Source organism: Musa acuminata, chromosome BXJ3-3, assembly GCF_036884655.1.
Source record: "Musa acuminata AAA Group cultivar baxijiao chromosome BXJ3-3, Cavendish_Baxijiao_AAA, whole genome shotgun sequence".
Taxonomy (NCBI): domain Eukaryota; kingdom Viridiplantae; phylum Streptophyta; class Magnoliopsida; order Zingiberales; family Musaceae; genus Musa; species Musa acuminata.
Genome location: NC_088351.1, coordinates 4,068,514 through 4,094,434, shown reverse-complemented (window position 1 = coordinate 4,094,434; position 25,921 = coordinate 4,068,514). Strand labels below are relative to the sequence as shown.

Below are 25,921 nucleotides of genomic sequence, written 5' to 3'. Positions count from 1 at the left end.
ACAGAGCAAATACAAAACAGAAGTTAATGCAGGAGCAGCACAGACACAAACAGGGTTCCGAAGAAGCATATGAAGATGATAGACTGCAGGAACCACCGACAAGGAGAGATGATGACAAATGCCTTTGAAAGATCCAATGCACTCAGAATGGCATTAGAGAAAGAGATGACAAAAACAATATGCAATATCTAGATAACATCACCATATATCGAAGGCCCACCATATATATTTTCCATCAGAAAAGCAGCAAACTTACCTGAAAGCCTAAAACATGTCAAAAAAGCATCCTCTGAAAGCATGAAAAGTGTTTCAGAAGTGAATCATATCTCAACATTTACATGAGTTACAGCAAGGTTTGGTTGCCCTTAGAAAGTTTCCCACGTCATCCTCAAGGCAAACACTAGGATGTATGTGAGCTTTTGTGTGTGTATAACTTTAGTGAAAAAGCAATACAGAAAAGAAATTCCACATAAGCTTGTGCCTGCATGATAAAGCATAATTATGTATAATGAACACTCCAATTTTCACAGCCATAACAAAGACAATAAACTAGTGGCTCACCAGACTGAATCTACAGATAAGATGGGTTCTCCAACGGTCTCCTTACTTCCAAGAGAGTTGCTTAGCAGATCTGTCTGCATCCCAACTCCCTTCAGGCTCCTTCCTCTTTGAACCTACGCCTGGCAGAGTATATGTTCTTGCCTGTTCCTCCATGAAAACCTGGGAAGATGGAACTAAAAGTTGTCTTGATGCCGAAGGGAATCTCTCATCTTTTGCTTCCATATCTCCACTTCCTGGACCTGTATTCAGATCAAAGCCTTGTCTACTCCACTTCAGATTGTTGTCAGACACACTACTAGCACTACCTTCTGGAAAGCTTATGAGGTAAGGCCTTGGAAAATGAGATGAAACAGCACCAACAGGACCAACAAATGGTGAAGGAAAAGCAGGGTAGCAGGAACCACCTACTGATGAAGAATCAACATAAGGGGTCGAACCGCCAGAGAAAGAGGTTGAGGCAAGTGGAAAACTGTTAGGAAAGGGCAAGTTGGAATAAGAATATGCTGTAGCAGGAGAAAACGCCACAGCTGGAGATGATGAAAGTACAGGGCCCCTATAAATATCAGTACCAAGGTTGCCAACGCCAGTTACTGACCCCATAGTCCTCTGGAATCCTAGAGTTGCAACTACTGGATTAGATTGCTCACCTCTATCAGGCAAGAAAGATGGTATAGCAACAGCTGGATAAGAGTTAGGATGGAAATATGATGATACACATCCAAACTCAGAATTACTTGTTCTATGACCTGCAACAGGAGCTAAAAATGGAAAATAGCTTGTGTTATTTGCTTGTTGGCCCCTTGGTATGGGTTCCACACCAACTTCACCAAGGCCTGGTCTGTCGTTCAGATCAAAGTTCCGAAGAACATTTGATTCTCCACCAGGTAATCCTTCAGATGCAGGACGGATGGGCAAAATAGACACCTCCAATCTATGGCTGGTGCTTGACAAGAACTGTCTATTTTCCATATCGTCATCAACTCTGTTTAAATCGAGATCAACGCCCCCAGCAGTTCTTGTAGGTGTGTCATGAGTACTAACAAATCCCACAGTTGAGACTGTAGTCTGAACAGAGTTCTGAGAGGCTGTTTCGTCAAGAATTCTCTCATCGGCTATATTCAAATCAATATCTAGCAAAAGACGGCCTTGCTTTCCCGTACCATGAGATGGTGGGTTATCCGAAACATTGGCTGGCATCTCCAGCACCTTTCGTGGTTCTGCTGGCCGAAATGCACTAGTGGCTGCTGATCCTTTCCATCCAGGCTCACCCTTAGTCTTCAACAAATTTTCAGGTGGAAAAAAGGGCCCTTTTGCTGGTGCCACTACAGTAATTGAGGCAGGCAAACAATTTGACATGGGATTTGCAAAGGGAGATAGGCTAGATGAAGGAATTGCAGATGAACATACTATTGCAGCTGACACATCTGGCTGGCCTTGGTTCCCATCTTCCTCAGGAATGCCTTCATTCAAATCAAATTCGAGCTTATTGGAAACATCCTGCTCAGCAGGAACAGGCAACAAGCAGGGCTCTGCAGATGATGCAACCACCTCCATTCCATCTGCATCAAACCCAGATGTCCTGGAGGATTTTGCAAAATTCTCAATTTGTTTTTCTGTAGGAGTATGTGGGCCTTCTTGAATTGTTGATCCAATCGGATGACTCTCATGAACTTCTTTTGTATCTCCAACACTCTCTGCAATGACAAGAGAAGCAGTAGCTGATCCTATTGGTTCATCAATGCTAAAATGGGAAACCCTGCTTTGGTCCTTTGCTTCATGCCCCAACTCCAACTGATAGATTCCTGAGATATCAGAATTCCTAGTCTTAGACTCATCAGCAGCGTTAGGAGAGAGAGCACTTCCAACAGGCAGTGAGACAATGGCATCCACACTTTCATCTACAGCATCAAACGATGGAGGTTGCTGCTGGTCAGTTGAGCTAGCAACACCTAATGCTCCTTTTGCCACAGGAGTCGACATAGGCTCCCCAACAAGCGGCATCTCTGATTTTCTATCAGAAGTAGCGACATCCAGATCACATCTATCACCTATTTTAGTATCAGAAGTGCACATACTGCCATCTCCAATTTTCTTATGATAGCATTCAAAAGATTTGTTATCATTGATCGATGGACTCATCAAATTAGGCTTATCATCTGTACAGATGTCTGAAACCTGGCTACCAGTAAGTTGCTTGCCTTCAAGTGGAGAGGCTCCATCACTATCATGCTCCACAACTTGTCCATTTTTATGCACAGAAAAACATACATCAACTGTTTCTTCCCCGAGATTTACCTCTACTTTCATAGGAGAATCTAGACTTTTATGACCAATGCAGGAGATAGTAGATTGTGTCGTTGGGTCAATGGTTGATTTACTTTCCTGCTTTTGAATATCATTTCTTATGTTACCTGTGATGTTGGTCCCTTCTTGATGCAACAGATCCATAGCTAAAACAGAACCAACACTCTTTTCTTGTTTCTCATAGCCAGCATCAGTAGCTTCATCACATTGGACATTCCTCTGGACAATATCATCATCACTTAATAACCTCATTCTGGAATTATCATTACCAGTACATGGATCCCCCATTTCAGGTGACGTTCCAAGTGAATTAGCGGGTGAAATTAAGTCAGACTTGGAAATCACCCCAGTTGCCACAGTCGCAAGTAGATTCATCCCAGTATCATCTCCAACAACTAAAGGAGTGCTAGCTTCAGAGTACTTGGCACAGCTTTCTACCAAGGCATGAATAGAACTAAAAGAACTTGTCCTTGGTTCAGTCAAGCAAACCCCATTTTCATTCCCAGGTGATGAACAGGCAGTCCTAGTAGCATCTGCAACATTCCCAGTTTCCACAATATTTCTGCTGTGTTCTTCATCAAGAATAGCTGTTGGTGATCTCACACCTTCAGATCCAACAAGCCCTTCCTTGACATCATTGCCCTGCCATGACTCTGATTTAGCTTCTGAGGAAATATGAGAACAAGCAACATCACTCCGTCGTTTCACTCTCTGATCATTATGGTCCTGTTTATCTGAAATACCAGGAGACGACGATCTGCTGCCCATGACCAATGGGTCCTCAGAAGAGCATCCAGTGGCACTATGTCCAGGACTTCGACCAGGGTTAGGAAGCCTGACAATCAGCCTGCTGCTATTTCCATGATCGCCAACAACTGTATCCAGTGGCTTTTCACATGTTGATCCAGATTGTGATGCTTTTTCTGATGTCATAACTTTGTTGACAGAACCAGACCTACCAGAATGAGTTTCCTTCTGAATTCCTGATAAATTTGTTCCTAGAATCCCATTGCTTGACCTTCGGTTGTGAGATGAACCACCAGTTAGCTTGCTAGTATTCACCAATCCAGCAGTCGAACTCCTTGCTTCTTCCTTCCAGGAAGAAGCCATTATTTTTGCTTGATCACTAGAACAAGATTGGTGGTTGTTCTGAGACTGATTGGAACCACTGCTCTTCTCCTCTTTAACTGCTACAGCGATCGACTCTGAACCCCCATTACTAGAAGCTGTTTTGCCATGTGGATCCTTCGAACTGACTGCTACAGAAGCAAGAAAAACTGACTTCACAGTAGAATCTGATACTCCAGGCTTGCTAGACAAAGCTTTACATGCCGATGACCGAGCAACGGGCATTTTAGCAACAACCTCAGTTGATCCAGTGCGCTTATTTCCTGCATGACTAGCATCAGAACAACCTGGCTTGACTGGCCAGGAAACAGGCTGGCTAGATCCAACAGATTTTGCATCATCAATTTTTGACAATTCTGCACCAACCCGTTTCTTCCAAGTGTCAACAAGATTCCTAGCTTTCTTCTGGATCTCCAGGTTTTTATGATTGCGAAGATTATTCACCGACTTACCAATATTACAAGTCTGCAAAGCATTGAGGTTTACAGGCAACTTCTCAAGTGCATGAAGCAAGGACAAGAGGAAATCATCAACTATTTTGTCACTTTCCCTGGGACTACTACCATCACTGGTCTTTCCTTTGTGTACCTCCTGGAGCCAGTCATCTAACACAGGCACTCCCTTGAGCTGCACAAACCTTCCAAGGCAATCATTTTTATCAGTGGCTGCAATGACATCTGCAAGCATTATCCGACAAGCCAAATCTATTTTTCTCTCACTTCTATCAAGATGCATGAGATCCACCAATTTTTCAACCCCTTCCATGCTTACAAGCCCACCCTTATCTGTTATTTTGGCAATTTCTGTCTTCATGTTGTCAGATATAGAGTTAACGGAATCACCATCATCAGATTTAGCGGAATGCTCTCGCTTGATGGGTTCTGTTACCTGGTCTCGCTTGACAGTCTCTGTGTCTTGATCTCCCTTGAGATGCTCCACAGCCTGATCACTTCTCAACCTTTTCTTTCCTTTGGTCTGAGAAGAGAAGGAGGTGCCACTATTTTGGATGCTATCTGAACCAGATTTTAACTGTTGTGTGCTTGCAGGAGCATTCAGAGATTTTGGTGACCGCCCACCTGATTGCACTGCTGCATGCATTTCTAGCCAAGTTTTGTTTAAAAGCTGATCCACTTCTTCCTGATGTTCCTGAGGAAGGACAACTGTAAAAGGTTGATACGTGCACAAATATAAATGACAGAATAAGAATGGTTTGTCCTAACACTACCATCAAATAGCAATTTTAACAAATATATTGAAAAACTCACATTGATATAATCCTTATCAGTCAACCACCACAAGCGCTTATTAGCAATATCATATACTCTCCTACAGACAAAAGATGGTATCCCTAATGGAAGCTCAACACCCTTCTGCAAAAATGCAACTTTACACGGATGGAGCAATGAAGCAGTAGGAATCACGTCCTTGTGGAAGGAGTAAAAGACTTCGTTTGGTGCAGCATCATGCAATATGCCTTTTGCAAGCTTAATGTCAGCAGGTCGGTAAAGCCAGTTAACACACAACTTAAGATGATCCTCTTTGCCTTTTGAAAACTGGCGAATTATTCCAACGAAAGGTGGAGCATTTCCAGCCTGAAAAAGTGCACAATCACCAACTCGAATTTGGCGTCCATCCTGTGACGAAAAAGAACTATTAGCCAGATGATATAAGAAAAGTAGAACAAAATGAAATAAACTCAGTGTCATGCAAAATGCAGAAGAACAGTAAATCAATGATACAAGGACTAAGTAGAACACTAAATAAAAGATACAAGGACTATCATTCTAAAAATTGGTGACCCAATCCATGAGACTTCCACCAATGCAGTGTTACCAGGGACTCAATTCTTTCCTACTTCCCACACCCTTCGAAGTTCAAACACAATATTTTGCTGTGCCAACCTCTATTAGCATGTTCAGCAAGTGGATCCTGCACTCTGTCATTCGAGACAGAACAGGCTACTGCACCACGGATTTCAAGTTAACGGTGTCCCATTATTTGGAACCCAAGTAGTATTTCTCTTATGAAATCCTTTTCTCTTTTCTCACTCCTTCCCTCTATGCATAAATATATGGTGCACAAGGCACCAACGACGCATACACAAACACTCCTGAGGAATAAAAAAACCAGCCTGTTGGTAGGCAACTGAATGCTCTAGCCATCTGAGTACTTAGACGTGAGCATAAGGTTATATATCTTTAACACATAGGATCATATATATTTGAATTTTCAATATGTTTGGATAAAAAATCAACAAAATTGACCACAGAAGATAACAGATCCAGAGATTTACCTCAATCTGATGAAAGGGACGAATATTCTTGTTCTCTCATAATGGCCTCAATAATCCTGCTCAGTCCCATAATATTTTCACTCACCTGAAGAAGCCTTGATACATCCCTATTCAGATATTGAATTGATCCTTCGAAAGTGTCGAGATCCTCAAATTCAAAGAGTTGATTATCTGCAAACTTAACTGTCTTTTATCTCTGAAATACAAACCTAAGACTCTATCTAATTTGAACATCAGTTTAAGATCTTATTAGGTGTCTTCAAGGCCCATTGAGATGAGTTTGGGTTGCACCATAAGCTCATATCAATTTCATAATCTCTCAAATACTTAGTCATAAACAAATTATCCTAGCCGACATTGGTAAAAAGCATTCAAATTAGGATATCTTCCTACCACAATCCCATCATTTTTCAAAGTCAATATATTATCTGTTATATTCAACAACAATGTAAAGAAAACTCTCAGCATAATGTGAATTATTCCAGCATTCCAAACCCTGGAAACTTTCAAAGAAAAAGGGCTTGCTACATGTCCAACCGAAACTCAATTACCCAAAGCAGCTGTGTGACTACAATGAGCCCACCAAAACGAATGAATATGATTGACAGCATATAGGACTTTTGTGTTAAATACTGCAACAAAATGAACATAAAATCCAAATGTGCTGTTGGAAGCTTAACTGAAGCATGAACATCTTCTAAACCGTCAACAGAGATGGAAACACAAGCTTTTTTCAACCTCGTGAAAGTAAATAATTCTTTTATTGTTATGCTCGTTTACCCAATTGAGAGATTTCTAACAGAATAAAACGTTCTGCATCTGTAGGTGTTCCTAAATTTTCTATATCTTCTCACTGAATGGAGAAAATACATAAGCGACCTAGTGCAAAAGTTGTCAGAGTTCACAATCCATATTAAGTGTTCATCTTTAGTTGGAACCTAACAACCATAAATTTGATAGGAAAAAAAAAAATGACGTACGAACGAAACTTTCCCAGATATACAATGAAAAGGCAAGAAAATATCCAACCAACACAAAAACTACAATCGAACTGTCCACCGTCAATTCCAAGTTCTGATCTCCAAGATAAAAACTCAAGGAAGGAGGCACCTTTAAGAACGAATCCGAGGGGGTCTCTGATGATACCGGCGGCGGCCGAAGAGATAGGGTAGCAGATGCTGACGCTGCTATATCACCGGGCGGAGGAACCGGCCGCATATGCCGCCCCCGTTTCCACTCACCTTCCCTCCCATGCATAGCCTTGCATCTTTCCCAATTTGGATGCCTCCGATCCCTCCTCCGGCGCGAACCATCAATTCCCAATCGCTGCCGATTCCCGAATCACCGAACGAATCAAACCGCGCAAAAAAAACCTCCAAACACTAGATCCAGGGGAGGAAGACCCCGATGGACGAGCTGGAGGAAACCCTAATTCCGCCCACCGCCCACAGACTGGCGATGGGAGACGACGGAAGGACAGATGGAAGGATGATGACGATGGCGATGGAGGGGGAAGGCAGCAATCGAACAGCGAAAGGGGATTGGAATCGCAAGGGTCGTAACCGGAAGATGGATTTTGCTTGGCTTTTTCTTCTCTTCTTGGCGACGGTATGGGGAGGCAGAGAAATGGATTATATTTGCGAGACCAATGCAAGAGGGGTGAAAGGGAGAGCCGTTCTTGGTTTGGTTTGGTTTGGTTTGCTTTGGTTCGGTTCGGTGAAACGGGAAAGGGAGAGAGTAGACCGGTCGCAGCTCCTATGTTCCAGTCTAACACCCAACCATCCAAGAGCACATATTGGTCTGTCTAATGCAAATGGAGCCCACATAACTTCCCCAATGGAAGAAGCGTTCTGATCTTTTTTTGTCTCGGACAAAACACGGGATTGGGATTGGTTTATATAGATGTAACAGGAACAGTATACATGTAGTGTTTATGTATGTACTATGTATATGTACGTATGTAAATAGAAATCATACGTATTAATGGGCTTTATGGTTTCATCAACGGAGCTCTGCTTTGGGGAAGCTGTGGCGAAGGAAGGAGGCACATGGAGGGAGGCGGCGGCGAGGAGCTTGCGGTGGGCCGCGTCCTATCCCTGAGAACAACTCTCGGGGACGAGATCGAAGGCCAAATCGTTGCCTACGACCGCCCCTCCAACATCCTCGTCATCCATATCCTTCTCGCACTCTTCGATCGAATCTTTTTCTTCTTCTTTTTGTTTGTTGCTTTCCCTGTCATCTTGATTCGTTGTCTTTGACCGATTCGACGATGCTCACAAGAAGGCAGTTCGAATGCGGGGGCTCGAAGGAACATTCGACTTCTGAAGGCCAACTACATCCAGGACTTCACGTATCTGAAGAAAGCGGAGGACCCCCTTGACCTCAACAAGTGCTACATCGATCTTGCCGGTCTCCAGGCCAGAGAAGAGGCTTCTTTGAGGTGTTGGTTCATTTTGTTTATTATCCAAGTTTTAGGTTTTGCTTCTGCGAATTTTCAGAAATAGATGAACTTTTGTGAGGAAATTAATTATAGAGATAGTCGATTCATGTGATAGTTGCATTAAAATTTGAAAGACGAAATTCTTGTGCAAGTTTCCTTTTGTTAAATCAGACTAAGAAATGAACTTAGCAGAAAAACTTGAACTTTCCTTTTGTTTCCAATTCGATGGATTGTCTCTGATGTCTTCTATAGTAAAATGGTTTGTGAATGTACAGACAAGCAGAGATTGAAGCTGAGCGGATTGGTGTTGGGGTCACTAGCGAGGCTCAAAGTCTTTTTGATGCATTGTCTAAGACGTGAGAACAATTGTCCTACTTAAATTCTCTCTTTTAATTGACTTTATGCACTTAGAATAGTGAATGATGCATTCAGCTCCTCTTCTTCCAACCATAGCTCCATCTAAAAGTTTTGAAGCGGGTTTATCTCAGTTAAAACTATTGATTCTTCATTGTGTTCTATCCAGATGTGGGACATGTACCAGTTGTTCAATTTGTTAAGGATTGTATGCAAATTTACAGAAAGTATTGTGACTTTATTCAGGGCAATTTTGTAAACAGATTCTGATGGTAAAGGAATGAATCAAAGAGTAGAACCTGATCAGAGAAAAATAATCTTTGTGCTGTTACATTTGAATTGTGATCCCATCTTTGTTTTCTTCTATGATTGAAAGTTCTTTTGATTCAACTTGTGATTGGTATATTAATCAATTCACTGTTTGTCCAAGTGTGGACCATTTCAAGCAATATCATTTAACCCAATTTGTTTTTGTGCTGAAGTTACTTTGAGATGTATTGTCTTTAAGACATTTTCTTTCCTTATAAGTCCTTGTTGTGACACACTCCAGTTTCACATTTGATACTGAAATCATCTGCTTTGTTTCCCCATTTGACTAAATAGACAGTGATTTAGGAACTTGTTTTGATCAGACTTGATCTACGAATCTAGCCAAGGTTTTCTAGAAAATTCAGGCACGTAGTCTAAACATAGCCAAATTTCATGAAGTAATTAGGCTGTTGAGCATAAACCAAAAAACTTCTTCATTATTTCTGACTCATTCAACTCTGCTTTTGGCTTTTCAGATTTTATATTTCCAGTGTTTCCCTTAGTGACCTTGAACATACTATTGTTTGTTGGATTTTGCTATATTGTTTTACAAATGATGCAATCCTAAATGAATGATCTGATAAGATCATGTTTTGGAAAATTTTTGTTGCTAGAGAATTTGGTCATGTCATTTATTCTTCATTTATGTTGTATCTCCCTGAAACTTGAACCTGGTAGAAGATTTGAAATATCTAGATAGGGGTTACAAGGGTGACAGTAGTTTTTGTGTCATTTCATGTATCCTGTAAAAGCATACGTTCTCTCTCTTCATATATGTCATCTTCTCTGATTTCTTCGTCAGTGTGTTTTCTTATATATGAAATGTGTACACACAAACATGTCGCATAAAAGTATATTATAACCATACAAAATTTTGTTCATGTTTCCTTAGCCATTGAACAATGTGTACACTACTTGTTCTTACTGCTGTTGGAACAATTGTGTGGTGGTCATTGTAATATCTTCATACTTCTTGTTAAGAATGTAACTACTATGAGCTGCATGATGTTTCTTAGGTAATTGATGGCTGATGTCAGTGTCATAGCCCTGGACTGATTAGTATATAGTTGCTTGTTATTATGTCTCGATTGCTGAATCTCAGAAACCACTGTGTGCAATTACAAGATTTTAAATATTGTGTTATACTATAATTTGTTAGCATTCTTCTAGGATCTCAAGAGGAACAATTTTCTATTGATATCTGATACATCTATAGTTGCATATTGGACATGAGCTTTGTGGTTTATTTCCATGTGGTCTTTAATTTTCCGGTCTCGCTATGCTAAATGAACTTCCAATATGTTAGGCTTCCTGTCCGCTGGGATAAGACTGTCATTGTTGTTATGAATGAAGTCCGTGTCAGCATCCCATATCTCCCGGAAAATGTTACTGGAGGAACGCCTGCTGCCAATGATCGGGTGAAGAAAGTGGTAACTACTTTTTTACTTATTTTTGAAATGTTCTAGTTTATGAAATATATTGTTACTTATGGTGGTAGTTCTCTTGTTTCTGTCTACCCACACAGCTTGAATTTGAGAGGAAAAGGCTGCAAGCTCGTGGTCCTGGCCAGTTCTGATCATTGTATATTATTATTGAGCTCAGGTGTATGAGTTAGTTTCTAAAGCCTTAGTTAAAGGATGTTATAGCAACCTTGTGTCTATGTTAACTTCACCTTGTATGAGCAACATTATAAGCATCTACAAATTGCTTCATCATGAAAAATTGAGTTGTACTAGCTTAATTTCAAATTCCCCATCTTGAAGGATGTGCTTCCAGTAATGCTTGGTATTTATCGAACGTAGAAATTTCATTGAATCAACTCTCTCCCCTGCCCTGAATGGGCTTCTAAAAGGGTCAAAGAAGGCTTCAATCCATCTTGACAGCATTTACCATGTGGCACAGATCATTTTTTATGAACTGAAGAATCCATTTTTGACTTAATTTGGCAACTTGTCTGTTAAAACTGCATATGTTAAACCTTCTTTGGCAGAAATGATGCTATGGGTTGTGGAAGCTTGTTTTGTATGTGAACTTGTTGGACTTCAGATGGTGAACCATGCATTCATGACTCTTTAAGTTTTGTGGCCAAAGCTCATAATGCTGTTACATGAAAATGCAGGCCAGTTGTTCAAGCACAATAAGAATGCCTCAAATTTAGAGGACTTTTAATTTTCTTGGGATGGAAATTGTCCTTTAGGTGTACCTATTTACATCTATCTTAGTTCACTTGGCATTCCAACCTCATGAAAAATAGTTGGACCAGGAGCAATCACATTCTCCTCACCTTCTTGCACAGTCCAATGTGATGATGATGGTAGGGTACTTCAATCAATGCACCCTTCCTATTAGTTTGAACTCTTTCACACATCCAATAGTGCAGAGATAGATAGATGCATTTTAAGCATTTGGAGGTGAAATCAATTTGACACCCTTAGACTCACTTTATGGTGTCATTGCACCCAAACAAGTGGCATTGACTACACAAACATCCAAGAGGAGGAGAATTAACCAAGTTGTCTTAAAAGATGAACCCTTTTTACAAGATTTGAACACACACACACACACACCCAGTCTTTCTTTGGTGGCTTAAGTTCAATAATGCTAAGAACTTCAATTGCTATCACTTCAAACAAAGACATGTAATTCATTTAACAGTGTATGTCATTTCTTATTATAGGCCTAATTTTTCAATCCAATAACATAGCCAAATCAACAAAGCACTAATTTTTCTTATTTATGATAACTATGATACAGGCCTTCACATCCCCACTGCACAATGATTTGGGAAGGAGGGATTGATGCCCCAGTGGCAAGGAAGAACCCCACTTGATCCAGCATAATTTATGATATGGTTTATGAACAGTAGTAGGACATGGTTTTTCTCCAATCTCAACAAGTTGAAGTGTGTGCCCACATGTTCTTCCAAGAATGCAGTGTAGCATTCTGATGAAGAATAAATGAATGCATTGGGTTACAGGTAAGTGAATCATCATGTGGTTTCCAAGGCATTGATGGTGTAAGTCTCAATGGCAGATTGTACAACATCAACTTACATTTATTTCAGTGCTGCAAAAAGGATACTGGCAACACTGTCAAGCAATCATTGCCCTCACTTTGAGTCAGGCTGAGGCAAGAAATATTCCAACTGAGGTGTTCTTTAAGCAATAACTAGGAATCATTTCTTAGAAGGACAAAAGCTGAGAAAGATAAAAGCATGCTCTTCCCATTGATGAGGTGAATTGGAACCATAAGTTTCCAGGCCTCCAAGAAAATGGAAGCTTTTAGAGATTAAAGTTGGGGTTAAGTTTGGAACTCAATGACCCTAATGAGGATCAAGATTTCTTGTGATATATGAAGGTTATAATAATTTTTTTATAAAATTTTTTTATATCAATTAATCGACTAATTGAAGTTGGCCTAAAATAATTTATTATATTCATCAAACTCTTATATGTTAATCTAATTATTTTTTGTTCGATTTCAATTCGAGATTAAATCGAACTGAATATTAGATTCTAACATCCATTACGAATCCGATCCTAATTCTTATTATTAAAAAAATAAACTCATAATACTAGTGTTAATACATAATAAAATATTAGGAACTTGATATACCTAAAAAAAAATCATTGGAACCCACATTTCTCCTTCTTTCACCCAAAAAAAAAAAAAAAAAAATCCATGACCTATTTGACCCTATCTCTATCTAACATAACAAAGATTCATTTCTATCATTTTCATCCCTTTCTCTATCATTTAAATCTTTTGTGATTGAGATCTCACAACATCATATGAAATGGATGGTCATAGTAATCTACAATTTTTTCCCCTTTTGTCATGTTAGATAAGAACTCTTATGATTCCACATCTTGTGTGATATATCATCCATATGTCATACATATTAGTCACACATCTGTTTTGAGAATTATGAGGCTCAAAGCTCATCTTATTTTATCTTTCACATCTATGATTAGGATTAAAATTTGGCAATTGTAATTTCAAAAATATAATCCCTAACAAGAATTTGCACATAGCTTAAGCTGTTTCCAAATAATTAAAAATAGTTTTATCTGTTATAATTAAAAATCTGATCAGGTCTCAAATATGTATTTTTATTGATTTAAGAACAAAAATATTTAAAAAAATTAAATTCCATGCTAATTATAACATAACATTAGTCAGAACATTCACCTTAAACATTTACTCATAAATTAAAAAGAAATACCTTCTGAATTTAGTTAAAACTAGTGAGACAAATGGTAGAAAACAGGAAGAGAGAGAGAGAGAGAGAGAGAGAGAGAAAGGTTTGCACAAAATTCCACCCATCACACCAAAGATGAGAGAGAATGAGATATCAAGATTCATACATGGGAAATGCTTTGGCTAGAGAGAGAGAAAGAGAGAGAGTAGGGTGATTTTGGGGGTGTGTTTGTGCCTACTTTATGAGACCAATAGGCAGACACCCACTTGCTTCTTTTCCACATATTGTGGGTTGATGGGTGGAGAGCAGTAGCACACTTACTGTTGGAGGAGTTTTGAGTGGCCTTCTTTCTCCCACTCTTACTACTGGTCTTTGGCCACTGTCTTCCTGGTTTCTTCCTCATCCTGCCCTGCAATTTGGATCTTGATGCTTCGGGCCTGCAAATCTTGGAATCCCTTCGTGGGTTTCTTGCTTAATGTGTTCTTTTTCTTGCTGTTGGGGGTGTGAGGTTCTTCACAGTGCTGGCTTGGAGCTTCTTGCAGGGGTAAGTTCTTGAGGAGGAGAGGAGAGGAGAGGAGAGGGGATGGCAGGTGGTGGAGGAGCGGCGCCGGCGCCGAAGCAGGACGAGTTGCAGCCGCACCCGGTGAAGGATCAGTTGCCCAATGTCTCCTACTGCATCACCAGCCCGCCTCCCTGGCGTGAGTCCTTCCCCCATCTTATTGCCTCCAGAATATCTCTCCTGTTCCCGAGGAACACTGCTTGTTCTCCTCCCACTTCTTTTGCTGTGAATCTCGTTGGCTTATGTTGTCTGGTACTGTGTGCATTGTTGCTTGAATATGTTAGATGTCTTTTGATTTGCCAGCGGTGACATTCTCGTTGCTTGAAACCCTTCATATATATTTTTTTTTCTGGTTTTCAAGACAATGGGATTCTTTTCGGATCTGTGATTTCCTGTTGAATGCTCCTCTACGGAGGAAAGAAGTAAATCTACTTATTTCTTGTGACATGGTCAGATTTTTCTTGTCTTGCTCACATTTTCTGTTTGACGATCTGATATGCTCTTCATTAATGCCTTCTTTATATGAATTAATTTTCCATTTCAATTGACGTGCAATTTTGTTCTGGTTAATAAAAATTGGATCTTGACTTTTTTTTTTGTTTTTTGGATCTTTGCGATGCAGCTGAAGCCATACTTCTTGGTTTTCAACATTTTCTGGTTATGCTAGGCACTACTGTTATCATCCCCACTGCTCTTGTTCCTCAAATGGGCGGAGGAAATGTAAGAATGAATCAGTTTTTAGAGGATTTTTTTTGTTATATGTATAGTTTTTTGTGGTTGATTTCTTATAGTTTGGTACCTTACCTTTTTAAAACTGTGATCATCACAATTAGGATGAGAAAGCCAGGGTAGTCCAGACATTGCTGTTTGTGGCTGGTATCAACACTCTATTCCAAACTTTGTTTGGTACACGGTTGCCGGCTGTAATTGGAGGTTCTTATACTTTTGTTGTGCCAACCATCTCTATTATCTTGGCTGGTCGCTACAGTAATATTGTGGATCCGCACGAGGTTGCTAGAAGTCTGAACTTTGCATTTCATTGTGCTCTTTTTCAAAATCACTCAGCAGCATTGTATCATGCAGAAATTTTTGCGTATAATGCGTGGAACACAGGGTGCCCTGATTGTTGCTTCAACCCTTCAAATTATTGTCGGTTTCAGTGGTCTTTGGCGAAACGTAGCTAGGTGGGTAATATCATTTTCTTTTTTATCATCATCAATGTCTGTGATTTTTTGTTCATAATGTTCTCTTGCCTTCTGTAATATGAGTATCCAGATTCTTAAGTCCACTGGCAGTGGTTCCTCTGGTTGCACTTGCTGGCTTTGGACTTTATGAGCTTGGTTTTCCTGGGGTAATAATTTACTGTTTTTGGTGGAAATTAAATTCTACTGTCAAACTAACCTTTTCATGCTAATGTGCTTCTGGATACTTTTCTATGATCTTCCTATTATTTTTTTCTCATTTATTAAAATGTGGATTGCAGGTTGCCAAGTGCATCGAAATTGGGCTACCACAGATAATTCTTTTAGTCATATTCTCACAGGTATTATTATCATTGAACTTTTTGAGGGTATCACATTCGTGTTCTACATTCATGTTTAATGCAACTTATAAAAATCATAATAAATGATGTTATCTTTTTCCAACAGTACATTCCTCATTCTCTACATTCAGAGAAGCCTGTGTTTGATCGATTTTCTGTCATACTTTCGGTTGCAATTGTATGGCTTTATGCATACTTCCTTACGGTGGGAGGAGCTTATAGACATACACCACCAAAGACACAATTACATTGCCGTACGGATCGTTCAGGGCTTGTTGGTGGTTCTCCCTGGTAAGATTATTTCTACCGCATTTTTGTGCTAATGACCTTTGTATCTTCTAAAATCTTATTCATGGCAACAAATAGGATTAGATTTCCATATCCTTTCCAATGGGGTGCACCAACATTTGATGCTGGTGAAGCTTTTGCAATGATGGCTGCTTCATTTGTTTCCCTTGTTGAGGTCAAATATCATCTTTCCTTTTCTTGATCTAAGATGCTGGTTTAGACTATAGCTATCTTATAATAGTGATCAGATAAACATAAATCTGCTTACTCAAATGCAGTGTTTTCATAATTTCCCAACAAGGTTCTTTCTGATAAATGTCTGTGCAGTCTACTGGAACTTTCATTGCAGTCACAAGATATGCAAGTGCGACACCATTGCCTCCATCAGTTCTCAGTCGTGGTATTGGTTGGCAGGTATTAAATTCAGCTGCTGTTTACCTAAATCCATGCAAACTTTGCCAAGTATGTAACAGTCAAGTGTTGGCTTCAGGGCATTGGTATCTTGTTGGATGGACTATTTGGAACAGCAAACGGATCCTCAGTATCTGTGTAAGTGTCTTTCAAAATTTCTTATTTTAGTAATAGCTGGTTCACTTTCCTTTCAGATGATTAATCCTTGTCATAAGCTTCTACCATCTTGTAAGAAATATTTTTTTATTATTTTGCAGTGAAAATGCTGGTTTACTGGCTTTAACACGAATTGGCAGCCGAAGGGTTGTTCAAATATCTGCAGGATTCATGATTTTCTTTTCTATTCTTGGTAAGCTGTCCATGTTCTGATGTCTCTGGCCTCCCACACATTAGCTTATTGAATAATCTTCTACAAAATGTCCTCGGAGCCACCTAGCTCTATAACTTACAGTGTTGTTTACCGTATGGAGTTCTTTATACCTATCTGGTTAAAAGGATCCCTCTGATATGTCTTCGAGTACAACATCTTATTTTGTACTTGGTATGAACAGTCTTGAGTCTCCTTGAGATGCTTTGTTTAGCTGGAGTACCAAAATGAATGCTGTTCTCATATCATGTTGAATCTTCTTAAATCCATATGTATAAGGATTTGACCTGATAAATTCTCTTTGACAAAGTCGTTATGTTATAGGTAAATACCAGTATTATATTTAGTTAATAATTTTGGGCATTTAATTTTTTATTCATGATGCACACTGTAATATAGTTGACAATTCTACAATTAAACACACCCTTAAAGTTATTTAAGATCATTCAAGAATAGAGTTTAGGAGTTACAGAAGCACTTTTCACATGAACTTATATACAATTAGACTAACCATATCAAATGGATTGATTTTTTCTGTCTTGTTGCCAATTCAGGAAAATTTGGAGCAGTTTTTGCATCGATTCCCGCACCAATTTTTGCAGCACTGTATTGTCTTTTCTTTGCATATGTTGGTATGTAATAGAAATAAGAGACAGCTTATTAACACTCAACAACTTGAGTTCCTCATATGAAATTATTTATAATTTATCGTTCTGCTGTAACAGGTGCTGCAGGTCTTAGTTTTCTGCAGTTCTGCAATCTCAACAGCTTCCGAACTAAGTTCATCCTAGGATTATCTGTTTTCATGGGTCTGTCAGTTCCCCAGTACTTCAATGAGTACACTTCTGTTGCTGGTTATGGTCCAGTTCATACTAAAGCAAGATGGGTATGCTGAAAATTACAGCATGATAGTTACTACTTATTCTCTCATTCCTAAAATATGATTGTGCATGGTGCTCATTGTTCTTTTTTTCTTTTCCAGTTTAATGATATCATCAATGTAATATTCTCTTCAAAGCCATTTGTTGCTGGCTTAGTCGCATTTTTCTTGGATAATACCCTCCATAGGCATCATGATGCGACAAAAAGGGACAGAGGTTATCATTGGTGGAAAAGGTTCCGAAGCTTCAAGGCAGATACAAGAAGTGAGGAATTCTATGCATTGCCATTTAACCTCAATAAATTTTTTCCATCTGTATGAGCCTCCAGGCTAGGTGTTCTTCAGAGTATGTCTAATCTTGTCAATTTAGAGAGTTCTTTGGGCGAAGCCATGGTGTATTTTGTTTTCCTTCTTGGCCTAAAGAAAATTCTTGTGGTACAAGTGAACCCAAATTGGTTTGCCTTTTGCAATTTTCTATGAATATATGTTTGATTTGTATATTGACATGCCATGCTTATAATCTTGGAATTGTTTTTTTTGACATAACTAGAACTCGTCTTGACTTCATTTACTTTTTTGGCATCTGTCATATCTAGAAAAGCTAATTTTTCAGCTAGTGATACGGGTTCAACTGTGATTGCATGCTATATCTTCTTCGAAAAAATCTTGTATAGAAAACTATGGTGTCTTAGTTCAGACTGCAGAGACATCAGAACCGGATGTGCTTGACCAATGATCACTTTCCAGCATGAGTCACTTAGGTTGTAAAATTTTGATATTGTTCTGCATGTGGATGCAGCTTCCTCTCGAGTGACATGGTTGGTATAATTGTCACTAAGCAATGCCAATATTCAACATGACACTATACTGCATGTGTATCTATTTTTGTGAGAGTTAAAAAAAGATTGAAATAGTGAACTGCATCATCTGATCTATGAACTCTGAGGAAATGGTTTGAGTTTATTGTTTGACACCCTGGATTTGCTGAATACTGTAATTTATTGTTTGTTTATTTGTACAAGTAGACCTGGAGACTGAAATCTATTTGTGGAAATTTGTCATCTGGATGAAACTTTTAGGAGTAACCTTCAGCTTAACTTCATTTTGAAGGACAGGTCTTTTTGGGACAGATTAAGGTACCTTTGCCAAGTACTGTTATTCTTGAAGGATGTTCACTATAGCAGACTAGCAAATCTATGATAACAGAGTACTCTCAATGCAAAAAAGAAAATTTTAGCCTTTTAGGTTTCTTTACTTCATCTTCACTGGAACAGTTGGTTTTCCTTTTCTTGACTCTTTGGAACATAACAATGGAGGAAGTATCATAATTCTCTATTTCTGTGCGTGTGTGTTGCTTACCTACAAAGAAGCAGCTATCAAATATCTTGCAGAAAAAAATAAGGTTTTTTGCTTGCATTGATTGGTTTTTTAAGCATCCATCATTTGGTTTAGAATAAATGTGAATGCATTTTGCCAAATTGTTGGAACTGGAAGCTTTTCTTCTTTCTTTCCTTCTTTCTTTCTTTCATATGTTCTGTTGCTCCTTGTAAGCTTGTAAGTTCTGAGGAGATCATATGGCAGATAATTTGAGCTGAGAATTCAGATAAGCCATGAGCTTGTAAGTCCTTAGGTCTATCTGATCCACTATTCTTAATCAAAATTGGCTTTATTCTCATATTCTTCCACAGCTAATTGTTAGACAATTAATCGTTCACTGTCATTGATTTGTGTCCCTTGTTATTACTGAAACCCTGTCAAATTGAGAGGATAGATCACCCTGCACCTATGCATGTTGACAACACCTAATAACAATCATAACTTCTGTCACATCAAAACCTTAGAACATCTCATTGTGATTTGAACTCAATAGCCTAAATATATACCCCATCATAAGGTTAGATAAAAGTAGTTCACCATGAAGACACTAAGACCTTTAGTGCATTGATGAACAATTGGTTGGCCATTCAATGATGCTGAATTAAACCAACCTATTGGAAGGAGCAGTTAAATATTGGATGTACCCTCATTTTACTATGCTAAATGATTCTGTGGCATAAAATTAAAAGTATTCAATGTGCAATGTCAGTGGGAGAGGATTCATTGTATTTAGTGAGCTTGATGTGTGTGTACCAGAGGTGACATCTAAACTGTTCTTAATCTAATATAAACCAACAACTCCTCTAAAATTGGCTGTATGGAAATCTACAGACTTGCAGTTCAGGATGAGTCTTCAGTATATTTATTTGCATCAGACTGCAAACCCTGAAGAATAAGATTGGACCAAAGCAATCCAACACATGACACAAACTTTTTGAGTTGGAATTGTGCATCTGGTCACCCTCCACCACTCCCTCAGTTCTTGACCACCAGCACTTCACATGCTGTCATTAATGGCATTTAATTGGGGGTGTGGAAAGAGATCACCTTCCAACAGTGCAAACAGCTCCAGCTCAGGTACAAGATAAAAAGGAGGATGATACATATTGTATGCTAAATTGTAGGAGTGGTGGTGGTTGAATCTACTTTTCTGAGATTGTCTTAATGATTGATGAATGTTTAATGAGTTGTTCATGGGGTTTGCAGGTGGGAATGCCAAGCCCTTTTGTTAGACTGCTAAAAGAAACATAGATTCTCATCATAATTTAATCATACATACCTAAGTTCAAGTTAAAGTAAGCACTTTACTTTCTCTTAAAGAAAGGAAAAGAAGAGATGCACCACACTATTGTATTGATCCAAAATGAAACTCCATGTCAAGGCATTACCAACTTGCCAACTTTGGGGGATTGTAGCTTTCACTACTATGTTTCTTCTTCTACCAACATGAGGTTGGATTTGGGAGCAAATATCAAAGGCAATGACACTACTGAGGGGAGTTGTAAAACTAATGATCAGATGCCCATGGATTCCACACTCCTCCAAAGTTTGACCTGATAAGAACACAAGGGGATGTCATCTTGTTGTTGCCATATACAAGATTCAAAATTGACCCTCACAATATGATAGCTCCATCTTAAATGATACTTTGCATTCATTTTAAACTAACATTTATAAATTTGTTAAGAAATGATTCAATCTATATTAAACCTTAACATCATATTTTTATTATGTTCAAACCATGTTAAGATTGATATATGAAACTAAAATTGAGATGGACAAATATGAGACTCAAACTTGTGGTATGCTATGATGTTATAATAAAGATTTTAATTGTGTTATCCATATTGAATCTAATGTTTAGATAATTGAAGCTAATAGTAGTGGTAGCAGAAGTTTGGATGGAAAAGAGGATGACAATATTAGATATTTTAATTTGATATTATGCACACAAACCAACAACATAAGTTTTGTAGTTATTGTTCATTAAAACATTATGTATTTAACATGATAATGATATTATATGTATTCTATAAATGATTTATATTGATGTAAGATAAAAATAATTAATTATTGATTTTTTAATCTACGTAATCAGTAGAATAATACCAATTTAAGTAAAAAATCATCATCTATTAGTATTTTGGATCATTCAATACCTCACAATAATAGCTTGAGAAGATAATTTTTTAAAAAAATATTTTTTATTATAAGAATATTCTACTCACTACTCTATAAATAAAAGTTTTTCATATGATTTAAGATCCAAATTTATTTTCATATGAAACCTCGAATGATTAGAAACTTATGACTTGAGATACTTGTCTCAAAAAAATTATCTGAAAAAATAATCCAAACCCTTACAAAATCTTGTTGACAAACATTTTGGTTCAACTAAATTAATGTTTAACTCCGATATCAAGACATTTATGATAAAACCTCATTTTGGTTAATAGCAAAAAGTATGCTAATAAAAATCAAAGATATTGTGACAAAAAAAATTTATTGTTAGGCTTTTATCAAATAATACTCTCATAATTAATTTTTATTCTGGGAGCACATTTTTATTATCAACTAGATGAAAATATCCTTTTACGTTTCATCAATTGTTCTTGCCTCATTATAAGTGACGTCGTTGATCGTCTTTTCCTCCTACTCTCTTATTACGTATATTTTTCCAACACTCATCGCCTAGCGGAAGATAAAAGATTATTTTCTCAAATTAATAAAAAACTATCCTCATATAAGAATCAATTAGTCGGCATCATTCAATGAAATTTTAATATTTTTTTGTTGATAAAATACCTAAAAATCTAAGCGTATGGGACCCATAGACATCATGCTACGTGTCGGATAACGTATCAACCAATGAATTGCTCCATTGGGCCCGCCGTCACCCTCTCCTCCATAATAACACCGCGCACTCCTCCACCGTATCATCATCAACTCCGAGCAACACCGTCCACCAAATGGCGACTGTAGCCGGCTGAAGCCTCGTCTTCCATAACTCTCATCGCTGTGGCCACCGCCATCAGCACCAACAAAGAGACAAGGAGGAGGAATGGGGAACTGTCAGGTGACGGATGCAGCGGCGGTGGTGATCCAACACCCCGGAGGCAGAGCGGAGAGGCTCTATTGGCCCACGAGTGCGTCGGAGGTCATGAAGAACAACCCAGGCTATTACGTGGCCCTCATCACCCTCTACGTCCCGGAGGAGAAGCTGGACGGCAACGGCGGCGGCACCCTCCGGCTAACCCGGGTGAGGCTCCTCAAGGCCACGGACACCCTCTTGCTCGGCCAAGTGTATCGGCTCATCACCTCCCAAGGTTCTTGATCACCATTTAGCTTCCGAAGCTTGTCACAGTGATCGAATCATGTACATCTCTTATCTGAATTCTTTGACTCAGAGGTCATGAAGGCTATCCAGGCAAGGAAGATCGAGAAGATGAAGAAGAGACAGGCTGAACTGATGGAGAGACAGCAGCAGCAGAGGATTGGAACAGATGATGAGGTCGTTCACGTGGGTAAAGATGGAGAAGACAAGGAGGACTCAGAAATCACAGATCAGGTACATCCTGTTCAATCAATGGCAGTTCGATCAGGCTAGAGGAGAGAATTCGAGCACAATGTATAGTTCATGAGAGAATGTTTTCTTCTCCATACATCGAGATGAATCAGTAGCAGAGTGATCGCAGTGATGGAATTTTTCAGGTAGCAAAGCAGGAGAGGGATGGACATAAGACCAGCAAGCAGTCAGCAGCGAGGCCTCGACATTGGCGCCCTTCACTGCAGATCATTGCAGAAACTGGAAGCTGATCGATCACTGATGTGAAAAGGCTTTCCTCTCTGATCTCAGAACATGAGATGAGATGTTTCATATGATTCTTCAAGTGGTTTGTGTTCTGATGGTATTGGAATTCATGATAGACAAGCTGATCTCAATCTTATGATCTGTGCATTAGCTTTACAGCCACATCTTCCATGCCAAAGTTTAGGCATGCAATCAAATTTACTGCAAACTTGGTTGACTTGCAACAGCATTTGCAGTGGAAATCTTAGGAAGAACATGACCTAACATCCTCAATATATATATATATATATATATATCTCTTTCCTAGTTGGCATAATTCTTCACCTAAATGAGAGATGATATTTCTGCAAAGGAACTTCATGTTCCTCAAATTGCAAAATCATGCTCCCATGATTTCAATGATTTAGCAGACATGGATGAAAAGCATATCCCAGACAACATAATCAAGGATAAATCTACTGCAGAAATGTAATATATATAAATCATGAAGCAAGATTGTTCTGGTCTGAAGAACATCAATCCTCAAAGAATGATTGCTTTCATCTAATACATTCCCAAAGGAATTATGACTTTGTCAAATCTGTAACAAAAGAAAAGAAAAGGGAAAGATGATATCAACTAGATCTACCTGCTGCTTTGTTCCTTCTCAGCAATTGATTCATTTTAGAATCTGTTATAGTTTCAGAAGAAAAAAAATCCTCAATGAAAATAAAAAAATTATTATTTATCACTAGGTTATACTTGATGAAGTAAAATCTATAGAAGATCCAAAGTGAATTAAAGGCCAGGCCTTGTGAAGTGTTGTAGCTCTGTTCATAGCTGGTGCTCCTGTATCATGGATACTGATTCAGATCAAGGGATATCATATACAAGAATTTGATTCTTAAACTTTCACTGCAGGTTGCTATTCCAGATTCCATGAGCATGACATGATTCTAACTTACAGCTTTCCCAAGTATGTTCACATATCATGCTTTGATCAAGATTACTTTGCACTGCCATTGCTAGAACCTTTGTGATGTTGGAATAAAATCCTAGTGAATTGCTTTTGTTCTTGAGCTTGAAGTTAAATATGCATGATCTTCAAACTTTTGCTCATCAAAGTGTTTTTGGCATTTGCATATGCATACCACCATGAAACCACAGAAAAGCTGAGTAGGTGGTGGCTCCTGATGATTGAGCACAAGAACTTTATCCCCATCTTGCTTGATTCGAAAGTAGACACAAAGAATTATAGTTCCAACTAATGGAGCTCCTATAAACTTGTTTGAATAGTTTGAAGAAATATGTGTGCAAGGTGTGGATTATGGTTATTATTGTTGATGCAAGAAAGAATCTAATGTGCCTCATTCACAGGTGGAATTAGATTTGGTACATGAAGCTGAATCCAAGTATATGATGCAAGATAAATTTGAGAGAAAACATTATACAAAATATTAAGTTTCAGATGAAATAGAGAGATAGACTTAGGATCCGAACTCATATGTCTTGATAAGATTAAGTTTTTAGGAAAAGACTCGATCTATAGCAAACTCTATCTGTGGAGAATCATCTCAAAAAGGAACATCAAACTGTATCTTTATATTCCGATATCATTCTAACTTTTGTCTCCATTGCTCAACATCAACAACATGATCCAACCATTGTTTTCCCAACAAAAGGGAAAAAGAAGAACAATGAGCTAGATCTTGCAACCAAAAGAATCAGAGCCAAAAGCTGCAACCCAGTGAGCTGATGGCCATATTTGAGCAAAGATCCATTGAGAGTGAAAAGTGGTAAAGAGGCAGCACATTTGGACATTTCATGCTCCGACACTCTTTTCCTTTTGGTGTGGGAGGTGAAGGGTCTTCGGCTTTTGGGGTTGTTCATAGTTGTCTCGCTGAGGTAAAAGAGAGAAAGAGAGCGTGTGAGATGGTGAAAGCAAAGCGGATAAAGAAAGAGGTGAAAAGAGAAGCATCCACATTGGATGCTTCTCTCTGTTACTTGACACTCTGTGCTGCTCAGTACATAGAAGTAAGAGATCCTTCCATGCTTTTTCCTGGTTCAGCATCAAGATTAATCAGGAATCAATGACACGGTTAATCATACAAAGGCAGATTCTCTCACTGGACTAATAAATTCTCTGATAGTACTGCTTTTCAGACATGATCTGGAATTCTGCATTTGGGTTTTTTTTGCTTTGCTTTTAAGATGAATGCTGCTCTCTATGGCAATTCAGACATGATCTATTGCATGAGTTCAACTACAATAGAGATTCAACAAAATGGAGATTTTAAGGGGATTGGTTTCTCTGATTTCTCTGTTGAATTATATCCTGTTTTATTGCTTGCATCATAATGACTTGAAGACTCTGCAAATTGGGTTCATTTGTATCACCCTACTAACTGAGCACCATCAGCAAATTGAAGGCAGCTGCAACCTGCAAGCAACCTTGCCATGAGAGCAGCTTTGAAGCTCGTGAACACTGGCAAAGGTCCCATGACCAAAATAGATTTGTTAGCAGCAGAACAGGAACTAAGACTGCCGTAAATGTAGGAGGGTGGGCATATTCCAATCAAACCTGAGGCCACCTGTGCAACAAAAGCATTCTCCTTTTGAGCACAAGTGAATTGAAGAGAGCAAAAGCTGTGCGCTTGTTGGGCAAATGACTCTCCCTTGGTTGTGCTTCTCTCATCCACTACCATCATGATCACACCCTGGATTGTCGCAGATCATCTTTCTCACACCTCAAAAGAGAAGATTCAGGCTTTGTTGAAGGAGAAGAAATAACACAAGACATGGGAACTACATGTTCTTCCATCCAAGATTGAGTGCAGTTCTGAGTTGAATTTGGTGGCTGAAACATTTGATAGTTTGGATTATTTAAACTAGTTTAATTATGTTGAAGTGATCCGTATCTTTTGACCACCTCTAACTCTTCTTTTAGTGGTCACTGAGTTGGATATGACCAATGGTCAACTCAAACATGATTACTTACTGATATCAAGGAGGAAAGCTGGTTGTGCTGATTAGGGTGGCAAATGGAGTTTCTCATCCTGCAGCTAATGTATATTATTAGAGAGAGAGAGAGAGAGAGAGAGAGAGAGGGAGAGGAG

General features: G+C 38.7%; 4 protein-coding genes across 7 annotated transcripts; 3 read left to right on the top strand and 1 right to left on the bottom strand.

The window, feature by feature from the left end:
• Positions 1-290: 290 nt before the first annotated feature.
• Positions 291-7,899, bottom strand: LOC135632245 (uncharacterized). Of its 3 annotated transcripts, XM_065140650.1 has the most exons (4): positions 7,397-7,899; positions 5,259-5,627; positions 562-5,139; positions 291-481 (listed from the first exon to the last, which is right to left on the bottom strand). In XM_065140650.1, the coding sequence occupies exons 1-3, from the start codon at positions 7,541-7,543 to the stop codon at positions 604-606; spliced, it is 5,052 nt and encodes a 1,683-aa protein (XP_064996722.1). In that variant the 5' UTR covers positions 7,544-7,899; the 3' UTR covers positions 291-481; positions 562-603. The 3 variants fall into 3 exon arrangements, with proteins under 3 accessions (XP_064996722.1, XP_064996721.1, XP_064996723.1); XM_065140649.1 differs by having other exon boundaries at positions 291-5,139; XM_065140651.1 differs by lacking the exon at positions 7,397-7,899 and having other exon boundaries at positions 291-5,153; positions 5,259-5,398.
• A 393-nt stretch (positions 7,900-8,292) lies between these two features.
• LOC135585533 (uncharacterized) lies at positions 8,293-11,168 on the top strand. 2 transcript variants are annotated; one of them, XM_065142603.1, is made up of 5 exons: positions 8,293-8,458; positions 8,555-8,726; positions 9,002-9,082; positions 10,696-10,819; positions 10,915-11,168. In XM_065142603.1, the coding sequence occupies exons 1-5, from the start codon at positions 8,335-8,337 to the stop codon at positions 10,963-10,965; spliced, it is 552 nt and encodes a 183-aa protein (XP_064998675.1). In that variant the 5' UTR covers positions 8,293-8,334; the 3' UTR covers positions 10,966-11,168. The 2 variants fall into 2 exon arrangements, with proteins under 2 accessions (XP_064998675.1, XP_064998676.1); XM_065142604.1 differs by having other exon boundaries at positions 8,293-8,459; positions 8,565-8,726.
• Positions 11,169-13,854: 2,686 nt separating this feature from the next.
• On the top strand, positions 13,855-18,142 carry LOC135633209 (nucleobase-ascorbate transporter 6-like). Its single transcript, XM_065142407.1, has 15 exons — positions 13,855-14,049; positions 14,133-14,288; positions 14,772-14,869; positions 14,983-15,159; positions 15,233-15,333; positions 15,425-15,500; positions 15,633-15,692; positions 15,799-15,983; positions 16,059-16,155; positions 16,308-16,394; positions 16,471-16,529; positions 16,649-16,740; positions 17,313-17,390; positions 17,484-17,644; positions 17,741-18,142. The coding sequence occupies exons 2-15, from the start codon at positions 14,174-14,176 to the stop codon at positions 17,957-17,959; spliced, it is 1,605 nt and encodes a 534-aa protein (XP_064998479.1). The 5' UTR covers positions 13,855-14,049; positions 14,133-14,173; the 3' UTR covers positions 17,960-18,142.
• A 3,803-nt stretch (positions 18,143-21,945) lies between these two features.
• Positions 21,946-23,034, top strand: LOC103977451 (uncharacterized). The gene is made up of 3 exons (XM_009392961.3): positions 21,946-22,341; positions 22,423-22,583; positions 22,727-23,034. Exons 1-3 carry the CDS (start codon positions 22,077-22,079, stop codon positions 22,829-22,831), a joined length of 531 nt encoding a protein of 176 aa, XP_009391236.2. The 5' UTR covers positions 21,946-22,076; the 3' UTR covers positions 22,832-23,034.
• Positions 23,035-25,921: the final 2,887 nt, after the last annotated feature.